Here is a 13,274-nt window from a genome sequence, read left to right as displayed (position 1 = left end):
TGTAGAGAGCGAGGAAAGCACTGTAGGGCAGCTGTAGAACAAGAAGAAACAGTATTCTTCCCCCAGCAGCTCACTGAACCTTTTAGGTTTAATTAGACCTGTGTAAACTCTATAAGCCTTTAAAGTGCACAAATAAGCTTTGCAGGTGCAGTTTTGAGCCAATTGGGGTTGGTGTGGTGTGTTGTGGTGGAGCTTCTAAAACCGTCTAACCTAACTCCATGGCCCACACTTCAAAAACCTCACTCATTATCATGTACATGCATAACATACTTATACGGATGGACACAAATATTGGAACACCTGCCCAATCATTGTTTCTTCTAAAATCAAAGGTGTAGTTTATCCTGCTTTAGTTGGAACAACTGTTTCTACTATACAGAGTAGGCTTTCTACTAGATTTTGGAGCATTGCTGTGAGAATGTAATTGACTAGTGAGGTCGGGATGTTGGATGATTACCACCCCAGCTCATCCCCAACTCATCCCAAAATTATAAGTATTGAATAGAGCACCATCTTTTTAGAGATCACAGTTCCACTGCTCCACAGCTCAATGCTGAGGGTCTTTATACCCCTCTAGCCCATACTTAGCATTAGGCATGGTACCAATAGGTTCATGCTTATCTGCTCTAGATGGACCTATTCTATTGGCAGTACTTCTCTACGGGGACTAGACAAGCTGTATGTGTGCATTTGCATCTTTGTGTCAGCAATGAGTGCAACTGAAAGTAGCTGGATGCATTCATTAGAAGAGGTGTTCACAAACATTGGGACATACTGTGTGCTTGCATATCAATTCCATAGCACTTACTGAAACACTTGGACACAAGATGTGCTAATCTCTATTTACTAATGATAATCCACTGCTCACGCATCATCTGAAACCTTCATCTCTTTTCCCCACTATTCCACTCTTCCATCCCAGGGCCTGCAGCATCTGCACAACAACAGAATCATCCATCGTGACGTCAAAGGCAACAACATCCTGCTCACCACAGATGGAGGAGTCAAGCTGGTGGACTTTGGTAATGGCTGTGTCTGTTTCAGTGTGCGCTGACAGCCATGGAGCCTCCGGCATAGTGAGACTGTTCACCCCAACATGCTGACAGAACGTCTATAGGAGGCCCTGTAGTCCCGCAGAGCCTTCTGCTGTACAGCAAGTGCGCCTGCATTAACCAGCACAGTTCTTATGGACAGATCATTGGAAGTGATCAGCAAATTAAGTGTCACAGAGTTTAAATGAAGCCTTAGTGAAAAGAGAGTGAAGTTTGCAGAGAGTCTAGTAGTTTCTGCTGATCCACTGTTTGTGCAGTGCTGACCCTGACACGGGGTTAAGCTGTTATGTCTAATTTGAATAGCAATATTCTGGATTTAGTAGATAAACTGTGTGTGTGTGTGTGTGTGCGCGTGAAGAGAGAGAGCGAGATGGATGTGGGGTAAATGACTTGCCTGAGGCATGTTTGCCTCTCTGTGCGGGGAGGGAAGTGGAACCCTGCAGGGAGACAAAGCTGCTCCATTTCATTACAGACGCTGATGATGATGACGATGATCGCTGGTTCAGTGGGCCGTGACCTGGTGCCATGTCAGTTTATGTGACACCTCTTAAAAGAAGTGGATCTGTGTGTGTGTGTGTGTGTTCTTAATTGTTTCATAGAAGTTATTAGTAGCTGAGACCAGGAGCTACTGGCTGTGTGATAGTTTCTGAACATGTTAATCAGAGGAGGAGACAAACAGAGCTCAGCATTTACATTTATGATCCGTCTTTCATGTGGAATCTCATTTTCATAATAGGAGTCTGATTCAGGGCTGTGTGTGTGTGTTTGTGTTGTGTGTTCCAGGTGTGTCGGCGCAGCTGACAAGTGCACGCTTGCGTAGAAACACGTCGGTGGGAACACCTTTTTGGATGGCTCCTGAGGTCTGCCTCTCCACACACTCTCGGTCTCCCTTTGCTACCCCCCTCTCTCCCTGTGTCTAGCTCAGTGTCTGTCCCAATCTGTCTTTGTTTCTCCATCTCTTTCTCTCTCTCTGCATGTCTCTCTCTCACACTTTCCCCCTCTTTCTGGCTCAGTGTCTGTCCCACTCGCTTTTACTGTTCTTGTACTGTTTTACTGTTTTACTGCTCTCTCTCTCTCTCTCTCTCTCTCTCTCTCTCTCTCTCTCTCTCTCTCTCTCTCTCTCTCTCTCTCTCTCTTTCTCTCTCTTTCTATGCTTGCTTGTCTGTCTCTCTCACTCTTTCCTGTTTGTTTTCTGTCTTAGTGTCTCCCTTTCTCTTTCTCTTTATCAATATCCCTCTCTGTTTGACTGTCTATCTCTCTCTTCTTCAACCCCCCTCTTCTCTCTCTCTTTCTCTCTTTCTCTCTCTCTTTCTCTCTTTCTTTCTCTCTCTCTCTCTCTCTCTCACTCTCTCTCTATCTCTCACTCACTTGTCAATATCTGTCTGTCTGTCTTTCATCCTCCTCTCTGTCTGGCTTTCTATCTCTCTTTTTCTTCTGCCCCCTCTCATTTTCTCTCTCCCTCTGTCCCACTCTCTCAGGTCTGTGCACACACACACACACACACATTTCTTGTTCTGTTATTATTGTATTTCCATTCTGTTTGTCCTAAAGCACGTTTTTATTCTCTGTGCCAATATCGTCATTACGCTCGCCTACGGCTTAGTGCTGTATTGTCTGATTGAAATGCATTAGCAGGTGTGTGTGCGTGCGTGCGTGCATGCATGCACAAGTTTGTGTGTGTCTATGGCATGTGTTTATGCATGTGTGTGTGCATGCTTGTCTATGGCATGTGTGTGTGTGTTTGCGCGCTCGCTCTCTGAAGTGTGTCTCCCGCGTGTGAGTGTGTTAGGGGTCGCGTGAAGGTTAATAGCTGAGAGCCGTTTTTTCCCCCCTTCTTCTGTTATTCTGAATTGAAGCGAGATGATTGGGCTAGAGGGGGTTCGCCCTCCAGGCCAATTAGAATTGAGTCTGGAGGAGCTGCTCTTCTGTTTGATGATTGGTCACGGCGGAGAGCGGCATAAACCCTGCATAAAACGTCTGGATGAAGGGGGGAAAAAAAACAATAACATAGCACAGTAAATGCACCAGCAGTACTGACTATATTATTCCCCATTTAAACAATATCAGTGTGTTAAAGCCCGGATTAAAGTAAATATTAGATCAAATAAATATAAATCACAGATACAGAGGCTGTGTGTCTGGAACACGTCAGTTCACCATAGTGCTATTCTGAGATGTTTACTGAGAAGATATGAACGGACGTTGTGTTTATGGAAGCAATCTGTCTCTGTCTCTGTGCTTGTCTGCAGGTGATAGCGTGCGAACAACAGTTTGACTACTCGTACGATGCCCGCTGTGATGTGTGGTCTCTTGGTATCACTGCTATAGAGCTGGCTGATGGAGATCCGCCGCTGGCCGAGATGCATCCTGTGAAAGCTCTGTTCAAAATACCACGGTGAGACACCAGAGGGCACCATACACACACTCAAAAGAGAGGGTGAGAGAAGAGGATGGGAATAGAAAAGGAGAGATGGACCAGGGTAGAATGAAAGGTGTGTAGATACTGGCAGAGGGAGGGGAAAGAAGAGAGAGAGGGGGAAAAAAAACGATATACAGGCCCCTTCTCCTCAAGCTTGCCCTCTCTGTCTTGAGAATAATAACACACCCTGAGGAAAGCAGAGGATTCCGCTGTGCAGAGCGAGAAACGCTGCTGTCTGTCAGTGAAATGCTCCAGATCTCATGAACAATAAAAAGGAACCATGTGTTTAGAGGTAAACTATTCAAATACCTCTTTCCACTCCGAGGTCGGATTTTTTTCAGCTGCCACGTCGCTGAGCTTTTCCTCCTCAAAATTCCACTTTTGCCTCCTGAGATTAAATCTCAGTGAAGTACATTTTAGCTTGACATTTTTACGCTTTTCCCCCCATAATCAGGTAATCTGTCCCGACACGGTATTCTGATTAACGATTATTTGAGTGCTTTGATGGTGGAAGCGTTTGACCTTCTGTCATCAGTACAATCACACCATTATCTCCCACAATGCAGTGTGGCTGTGCCCTCTGATTGCAATTTGCATGTGTGATTAGCCTTCTCCTTTCTCATTGAGATGAGGCTGACACTCTAGCTCCCAGCACAATGTTATCTGTCCCTCACCAAGCCCACAGGAGAGGCGAAGGCTGTTAGCTGCTAGTGTGCTGCTAAGGTAACACAGACCTCAGGCCTCAGCAACAGCAGTAACATGCGCACTGCTTGGCAGTAAGGAAACTATGGCTGGAGCTTCATGAAAACGCTGATGTTGCTGCAGATGTCCTGTTGGCCTTAGTTGGCCTGAATAGTATAAATCTCATGCCCGGCACTGTTGAGCTAATGAGTGTGTGTGTATGTTTGTGGGTGTTATCATAATTATCTTGCACATACTGACAAATCCATTATTTAAAACCCTTAAAATACAGCAGTCGGTCTGTGGGCTTACACTTTCAATTTGCATCTTTCATAACTATATAGGAAATAACTAAATTTATAAAATACCCAGTCATATCCTGAATATTATCCTGGTTTGTAATGAACTCGGTCTGGGGCGTCATAGTTGGCGTCTGACGGGCTTTGCTGCACAAATTTACATTTATGGCATTTTGCAGGCGCTCTTCTTATTCAGAGCGACTTATAAAAGTGCTTCACTGTTTACTCAAGATAAACCTTAGCTAGTTTCAGTAGTTTGAATAGATACCTCTAAGCTTAGACACTACTAAACACAAGTCAGTAAGGAGACCATAGTACTCTCCTCTTCGTCCAAGTACTCCTGGAAGAGCCGACTCTGCTGTTTGGACACCCAGGGGAAGTTTGTTCCACCACTTCGGTGCCAGGACAGAAAAAAGCCTGGATGCTTGTCTTCCATGTATCTTAAGAGATGGCGGGTCGAGCCGAGCTGTACTTAAAACTCGAAGGGCTTTTGACCATTGCCATCAAGTACAGAGGGACTGGTCCATTCTTGGCTTTGTAGGCCAGCGTCAGGGTTTTGAATCTGATGCGGGCAGCAGCTACAGGAAGCCAGTGAAGAGAATGCAGCAGTGGAGTGACATGGCTGAACTTAGAAATGTTGAAGACTAAAGGGAGACTAGCCAGAAGAGATATATGTAAGCAAGCACACCAGTCAGTTGTAGCAGAGTGCAAAACCATAATCATTTGCAAAGGACTCATGGATGTCCAAAAGGGCATTTCCAAAAAAGCACGGGAGGGTAGAAAACCACTAACTTTGTGAGATGTTCTAGAGCTGCTGTAGTAATAGAATAGACTTCACACACATTGAGTGCCTCCCAGAGGTCATAACAGTGGTACCTCACAGGCCATTGATGCCAGAGGGGAATGACAAATCTGGCAAATAGTGCAGAGCAATTGACGCATCACAGGTGCGACCAGTTAACCTCTATAATAAATGCCTTTCATCACTTAATACGGCCCATGCCACAATGTCTCGCTAGTGTCATCCGAGCTAAGTTATTCCCCCACATGGTCTCAATATTCCCACTAGGTAGGTGGTCTTAATATTCTGATATGACTGTGTGTGTATTCAGTCAGTGTACTGTATATTTAAAGCCCCAGAGAGCCTAAATCCAAGTTGTCTTTTTAAATTTAATTGTGCTCTGGAGGACCAACAATATACATGTACAATTTTAGCTCTTTAAATAACATACCAGTAACCAGTAAAGGTTACTGCTTTTAGTTCCCTCACCAATCACAAGGCTGACTGGGTTTGTCCCACCCACACTGCTTTATCAGAACGCCCTTATTATCTCACTCTGTTCAATGAGAGAAATGTGCTGGCCCAAAGCTAATGACCAAGCTAACCCAACTGTACTATGTATCTAAAGGTATTGGGATACCTGCTAATTCATTGTTTCTTCTGAAATCAAGGATATTAAAAAAGGTTTAGCTTACTTTTGCAACTGTCCAGTCAAGGCTTTCTATTAGATTTATGGAGCATTGCTGTGAGGATTTAACTGTGTTCAGTGGCAAGAGTGTTTGTAATGTCAGGATGTTGGATGATGACCAACTCACTATGCGGGCCTGCCTGCACATGCAGCAATAAAAGGATGCTTACCTTTTTTAAGGCGCCACCACTCAAAAGCTGGATAATGTTTTTAGTGAGTAATGGACACAGCGGGGTCTACAGCACCAAGTGCAAGTATAGAAGAGCTTAATTCACTCATTTTTCACAGCTTCACTCCCCCTGTTTAGTTTAGTTCTACGTTATGGCAGGCTGGTGTCAGTAAGGAGTGTCAGTAAGTGTTGGAGAGAGGGCTGTCAGTCAGTCTACTCAGCAGTTTTAGGTAGTGTTTTAATATATTTTTATCCTGTTCTTTTTCATCCACACTTTGGCGGTTGTTTATCATAACACTCAATTGAACACTTTTTATACTAGTTTTCTGGGGCTGTAAGAAGAACAACTGAACAATAAACCAAGAATTTAATGGCGTTTTTGTTTAAGATTGCTGCTAATTCAGACATTGAGATGTAAAGAGAGAGTCATTCAAAGTGGTTTGATGTGAAATGGTGCATTTTAGGAAAGATGCTGACTCTGGGGCCATAATGCCTACAGCACAAATAAAATTTTCTATGCAAATTGACCAGTAAAACTAGATGATTTTTTTTATTTTCATTGTAATAGTACTGGTAAACGATTTCTCAGACACTAATCTGCATATACAGTGCCACGCAGATATTTGGGTATGGGCAACCCTGGTCAAAATATTGAATACAGTGAATTGCTAATTAAGTTAAAGATGACCTGAGATCCAAAATTCATAATGGTAAAGATTACACATTTCCGACACGATTACGCTTTTATTTCCAGTTTCCAGCTTTATTTTATATCTTTTTTAAAATAGAATAAAATGAAAAAGGGCCCAAAGCAAAAGTTTGGTCACTCAGCATGGTCAGTACTTAGTAACACCCTCTTTCGCAAGCCAGCTTTTAGTTTGTGTTTGAAGGAAAATTCTGCACCCAACATACCATTGCTTGTTGAGGCCAAAAAATATATATTTCACCTTCAGTTCGCCACTCATATTGCCATCAGTTTGCACAGACGTCCCTGCAGTTACTGAATAATACACTTTACTGCGTAATAAGCCTTAATGTGTTAAGGCTTTAAGGTTTAAAGTTTCCAAAATGCATCAGGCTTGTTTAGAGATTCCATGGAAAACGTCTATCTGTCTTCTTATAGTGTTCTCGTGCTTTGTGGGCATTGGTTATTTTCATTGTCAGAGTGCTAGGCAGCTGCTTGGAGGAGACCATGGCTGCTGATGGTTGGGGCAGGGTTTGAGAAGCCAGAGAATTAATAAAGCTTTGGAATTTGCATCACTTGGCCTTTCCTAACGATGATTGTGAACAAGCCATAGCCCTAGCAAGTTAATTGAAGTCTGAGACCTTTACTTCTATAACCAATTGTGAAGGTACATTTAGCTAGAACTACACCTTCCACATTAAACTACTCTGAATGCCCTTGTTTATATCTAATTATGAGCACTTTGAAGAATTGGTGGAGTTCCACCTTTAATTTCCTTTAACAGTAGCGACGTAATGATATCATTTGTTGCTGTTCATCATTTCTCGCATTTACATCATGTCTCTCTCTCTCACACACACACTCTCTTTCCCTCTCTCTACCCTTTCTCTTTTCTTCATTCTTCCTGAAATGAAAATAGATATATGGGCTGGGACACATAAATCAGTGGAATAGGGACCTTTAGAAAGGCGGAGTGTGAATAAATCAGTGTGTGTGTGTGCGCACTGAAGCGTGAAATGATTCTGTTAACATGTCATCTGTCGGCGGCCTCACACACTCCCTCGTCAGGCTGCCCTCAGACACTGAGATTATGAGGGGGCGTGTGGAGACTTCACTGTGTCAGTGGGAGATGTTCAGCTCATAATGAAGGACATCTGTGACTGTGGATCAGCCATTCAAAACAAGGTTACAGTTTGGCTCAATATGATCTTAGTATAAATATGATGCATGTAGATAACTTATGCCTTTAGCTCTGGCGCACTATTTATAGCACATGTTCATGTTCGTTGTAAGACAAGCTGCAGTATCATTTATATTAATATGACTTGGCTCTCTCTCTCTCTTTTTTTTTTTTTTTTTTTGAATCACTGTAGCCCTGAACTTGATGACTTGTTGTTTTAGCTGTCATGCTAATCAGTTTAGCAGTGATTACACCACTCCTTTGGGTGGGTAATATCAGCATGCAAAGTAATAGCAGCCATTTAGACACTGCCAGAGGTGGGTAGAGTAGCCTAAACCTGTATTCAGGTGTGACTCAAGTAGAAGTAAAAGCAGCCTCACAAAAAACCTAGCTGTTCTCCTTAGATCTGCAGTGGAACATACAGCTTCTGGATGAGAGGAAGTTCTCCTGTTAAGGATCTCTCCTGATGAGAGGCATTCTAGATGATCTCACAAACATCACACATGCAGCAACGCATAGGAAGTTGAGATATAAGTAGGAAAGTAGATTCTTCAGCTGTAGATCTATTGATTGATTGATTGATTGATTGAGTTAGTTAGTTAGTTAGTTAGTGTTGGCCCTGTTGTTGCTGTTGGTTTTCCGCTTCCTGTAATGACACAGCCATCTCTGGTCCAAGACAGCATAAGTGTTATGTAATTAATTAGTAATAATCACATATTGCACCAGCATAGAGGCATTGAAAATAGCACATGAGCAGTTAAAAAAAATAATTGTGCTACCACAAAACATCTGACCATTCAAGGCATGGTATCCACAAGACCTCTGAAGGTGTCCTGTGGTATCTGGCACCAAAACATCCTGATCCTTTAAGTGCTGGAAATTGTGAAGTGGGGCCTCCATGAGCATCAATGAGATGCCTCTGTTGCCAGTATACAGGTAGTTCCTTTCTTGAACCACTTTTGGTAGGTAATGACTACTGCATACCAGAAAACCAGTCATCTTTGCATTATAATTCGGGCCTTATCAAAGTGGCTTCGATTCTTATGCCTTCAACACATCACCTTCAAGGCCTAACTTCCTGCCTAATATATCCCACTTCTTAACAGATGCCACTGTGGACGATTATCACTAAAGATAATAATTTTTTTTTTTTTCAGTGGTATTACTGTTATGATGAATAAATAAATATTAAATGCATGGAGTGCAGTAAATTACAATTGGTTTCCAGGTGTGAGAGACTGCACATTAATATGAAATCTTCTGGCACTTGTGCATACACTATACCTCCACAACTTGTGAGAGTGGTGCACATTTGCCGTTAAAGCTTCAAAGCCAGAGTTGTTTATAACGTAAAGATTTCTGGAACTAATCCACATGTTTATCAGTTGCTTACCCAGTAGAGCTTGCAGCTCATGTTCCAGCATGGAGGGCTTTCTTGCCCTATTTGCATTCATATTCTCGTTTCTTCCTCACTAAGCATAGCCTCTTCATCTCTGGCAGAAACACTCAGCTTTGAAGGACGTGTCTCTTCCCTTCCCCTCTGTGTTGACGGTAGACATAAATATAATGCTTCCCCAGTTGATGTATCAAGTCAATAATGGTGCAAATAAAAGTCAGGGGCTGTAAAAACCGTTAACAGGAGAATTAATTACTGCCAACTGAGACAATGCTCTGATTGTTCTGACGAGGATCTAAATGTTAATTGCATTCTCCATGCTGTAACCTACCCAACCATAAAAATGTAATATTGACCCTCCAGTCGCATTACTGATAATGGATTAAGTATTCCAGACCTGCTCTTGGAGAACCCCTGTAGCATTTTTTTTGTTAACCTGCTGCAACACCCCAGATTCAACCCAGCACCCTTCACGTGGTAAACATGGCTGTGTACTCTACTGAATTTACATTGTGAGCCCAGGGCCATGACCTTATATACCAAGTCAATAGAAGCTTGAGTAAAACCAACACTGAGATCTAAATGACTTGTTAATACAGTAGTAGGGTATAATTGCAGGCATGTTTCTGGAAATAAAAGGGAAAATAACAACGATTAATCATTGCTAGCTAACTAGTTAGTCCATTAAATGGATTAAACAAGCATTTAGAGTTGCTCAAACATGAACACAGTCCCCCTGCTTCTGCTGTCCCGCTGAGCAACAGCCTCAAATCTATTTTTAGTTTGCAGGCTGCTCAAGGTTTGAACCGTGACTTTGACTGCTTTTCTCAGAAATAATCGCTGAGGAGCCGCTACGGTTGCTTGGTGGTTCAGAAAAATTGCAGGGCCTTTTGTATGTGGCAGATTACTATTGACAAAATGTCTGCCGGCCCATCTATCATACACAGGCCGGGATGGTGTTAGACTTTCTGTTTGAGTCATGTTTGTATGTCTATCTGGATATTTTTATCCCCAGCCCACTCTAGTCGTTCTTCTCCATATTAATCCGAAGCTTAATGAACTGACCATAAAATGCATTTACTTGTTAATGGTGCCTTTTCATTTTCTTTGATGAAGATGTAGAAACGCAGCCATCTTTTCTGCCTGACACTTCTTTTGCATGTAGCATTTTTATGTGGTTGCCAAATGATAACAAATGATGTAATTGTCTTTATGTAAATTTTATATACATGCATTTATCTATCTATGAGTTTGACGACTTATAGAAAGAGTTTGTGTGTGTGTGTGTGTGTGTGTGTGTGTGTGTGTGTGTGTGTGTGTATAGCTGGGTGTGTGTGGGCAGGCTTCTCTATGATGGATGAGGTGCATTTTCAGTGGGCGATGAGTAGAGGAAGTCTCTATCTGTGTATGTCTTTTGCCTTTCTGAGGCCAGCAGGGCATTTATAATGCAACCATCCTCATGTACAAGCCAAGGTGTACAAACCCAGAACAACAAAAACTCTCCATATACATGAGTAAATTATCACACATTAAAACTAACAAGTGTGTATATGTGTGTGTGACTGTTTTAAGCTCATTGTGAGGAACAGATATCCCTTGGACTTGAGAACCATAGTGAAAAAGCATATTATACAAAACATGCTGGTTATTCTTTGGAGAAATTGTAAAACCTGAAATGTTTTCTTTTCTTTTTGCTTTTGGTTGCTGATTTTAAGCTTAGGGTTAATGTTAGTACATTTTGAATACCCAACAAAAATATGAAAAGCAAATGTCCTGGCTAAAAAGCATAAAACATCAGGACCAACCGGTAGTATCAGGCTGCTAAAATGGAAGCATGTTTAAACACATGTCTCATTGGTTACTGATGAATTGGAAAGGCTACACCTGCTCATTCATGCAGTTATTGAATTTGCCAGTTGTGTAACAACATTGAAATGCATAGAATCATTGGGCCACACAGCCAAAACGCTTCAGGTAAGCAGCCATCAGATTGGGGAAAAATGTTGATCTCCGTAAGTTTAAGAGTGAAATGATTGTTGGTGCCAGACGTGCTGGTTTCTAGATGTTACTAGTATTCCTAGAACTGCTGATCTCCTGGAATAATCACCACCACAGTCTCTAGAGTTTACTCAGAATGGTGTAATAATAATAAAAAATATCCAGTAAAAGGCAACAGGTTGTACCTTATAGTTGATGGGCAGCAGAAGATCATATTGGACTCCACTCCACACTCCACAGTCAGCCAAAAACAGAAAGCTGAGGCTGCAGTGGGCACAGGCCCAACAGACTTGGATAACTAAAGACTGGAGGAATTAAGCCCAGTCAGATTAATCTTGAATTCTGCTGAGTCACACAGATGGTATATGTCAGAATTTGGCACCAATTGGTTAAATCCATGGACAACACTGTCAACAGTCCAGGCTGATAGAGGTGTTGTAATGGTGTGGCAAATGTCTTCTTGGCACACTTCGGGCCTTTTACTACCAATCATTCATCACTGGAATATCCAGCATCTTGTAGAATCTGTGCCACTTAGAACTGAGGCTGTTTTGAGAGCAAAGGGGGACTGCTCTGTAAGACATTAAATCAGGATGTTGTATAAAAGCAACCAATGATTCTATGTGTGTGTGTGTGTGTGTTTTGAAAACGGTAATGTTCTGTCCATATGGTGGTGATTGTGTTTCACTTGAACTATTGGCTACATATCCATAAGCTTTCAGATATTGTGCTCAAATGAGAAGGAAATTAACGTAGAGTACGGACAGAAGCCACCGTCCATATCCATATTTAATGTTGAGTTTGATAGTAAGGGTTGCCCAGGAGTGAGAATTACCAATTCTCTCATAATGCTGCATTTTGTAAATAAGCAAAAGTAATTAAAAGCACTTTTTCTTACTTACTTTTAAAAACAGTTTCAAAAATATAGTTTTTCAATACTGATGTAATGGTGTAGTTGGGGTTGCTTTACACTCTTTATAAAGTGATTCCTTAAAGGTTCTTTGGTAAAGGCAGTAGTTCTATATTGATCCATGGCAATTCAAAGGACAACCTGAATGTTCTTTGCCTGGTTCTTTATAGTGAAAAACCAATAGCAGTAATAGCAGTCAATGGTATAGGACCCCACTAAACAGGAAACCTTGTGTATGTGGTATGTGTTCCCAGATATCCCCTGGATGATTGATGTAGGGACATTCTTAGCATCTAGTATTGGACCAATTAAAATGACCCACTGCTGAGATTTTGATTCATGAGGTTAAAGTTAGAGATGTGTTCTGTGTAAGTGTGGCATTGCTAGGCTACAATAATACAGAAATCAGTGGGATAACCCACAAACACAGGAAAACAAACAAACCGTGTGTGTGTGTTTATGTGTTGTGTGTCTCCAGGTTGTCATCCCTAGCGTAACTAAGCGATGTTCTGAGCCCGTTGCTGACAGCGTGTGCGCTTGGCACTGTGCTCTCTGACATGCGTTTAGCTGCTCCACACCTCCATTAGAATAAACCTCTGCTGTTTACATGCTGTCTCTGTGCCCTCACAAACACACGACGAGGGGGAGAGAGACGGTGGCAGATTGTAACCCGCACAATGAGCTCCGCAGCGCCATCAGCCATGCTGCCTTCACTTTGTTATGTAGAAGCAGCTCGCCGCAACATCAAGGCGAGAGCGTAGCTGCGGGCTCGCATTATAGTTAGCACTGAAGGAGTCAGTTATTTTCCTTTGATCTGCTCTTCAGAGAGGACTGTCTGTCTGAATTTCTATCAAAGAACGGAGTGACTTAGAGCAGCAGAGAATGACAGATTACCGGCTAGGAAAAAAAAAGAAAACAGTGCTTAACAGGGGTTTGGTTTATGTGCCTGGCTGCTTTGTTCTTACTGATAGTTTATGATGAAAGAGAGAGAGGAGATGTGTTTTTAAGTAGTGCGT

General features: G+C 42.2%; 1 protein-coding gene across 8 annotated transcripts in view; it reads left to right on the top strand.

The window, feature by feature from the left end:
* myo3b (myosin IIIB) overlaps positions 1 to 13,274 on the top strand; it is a 103,568-nt gene that overhangs the window by 13,571 nt on the left and 76,723 nt on the right. For 7 of the 8 annotated variants that reach the window (XR_011980020.1, XM_072685867.1, XM_072685865.1 and 4 more), the window contains 3 exons: positions 923 to 1,022; positions 1,836 to 1,912; positions 3,302 to 3,447. Coding sequence is in view for 7 of the 8 variants with exons in the window: in XM_072685867.1 (XP_072541968.1) it covers positions 923 to 1,022; positions 1,836 to 1,912; positions 3,302 to 3,447 (323 nt within the window). In the remaining variant the exon portion in view is untranslated. Of the gene's footprint in view, positions 1 to 922; positions 1,023 to 1,835; positions 1,913 to 3,301; positions 3,452 to 13,274 lie in introns of those variants that run through there. The other variant, XM_072685869.1, reaches the window with a different exon arrangement.

Source organism: Salminus brasiliensis, chromosome 8, assembly GCF_030463535.1.
Source record: "Salminus brasiliensis chromosome 8, fSalBra1.hap2, whole genome shotgun sequence".
In the NCBI taxonomy this organism is placed as follows: Eukaryota; Metazoa; Chordata; class Actinopteri; order Characiformes; family Bryconidae; genus Salminus; species Salminus brasiliensis.
This window is presented reverse-complemented; position numbering and strand designations above follow the sequence as displayed.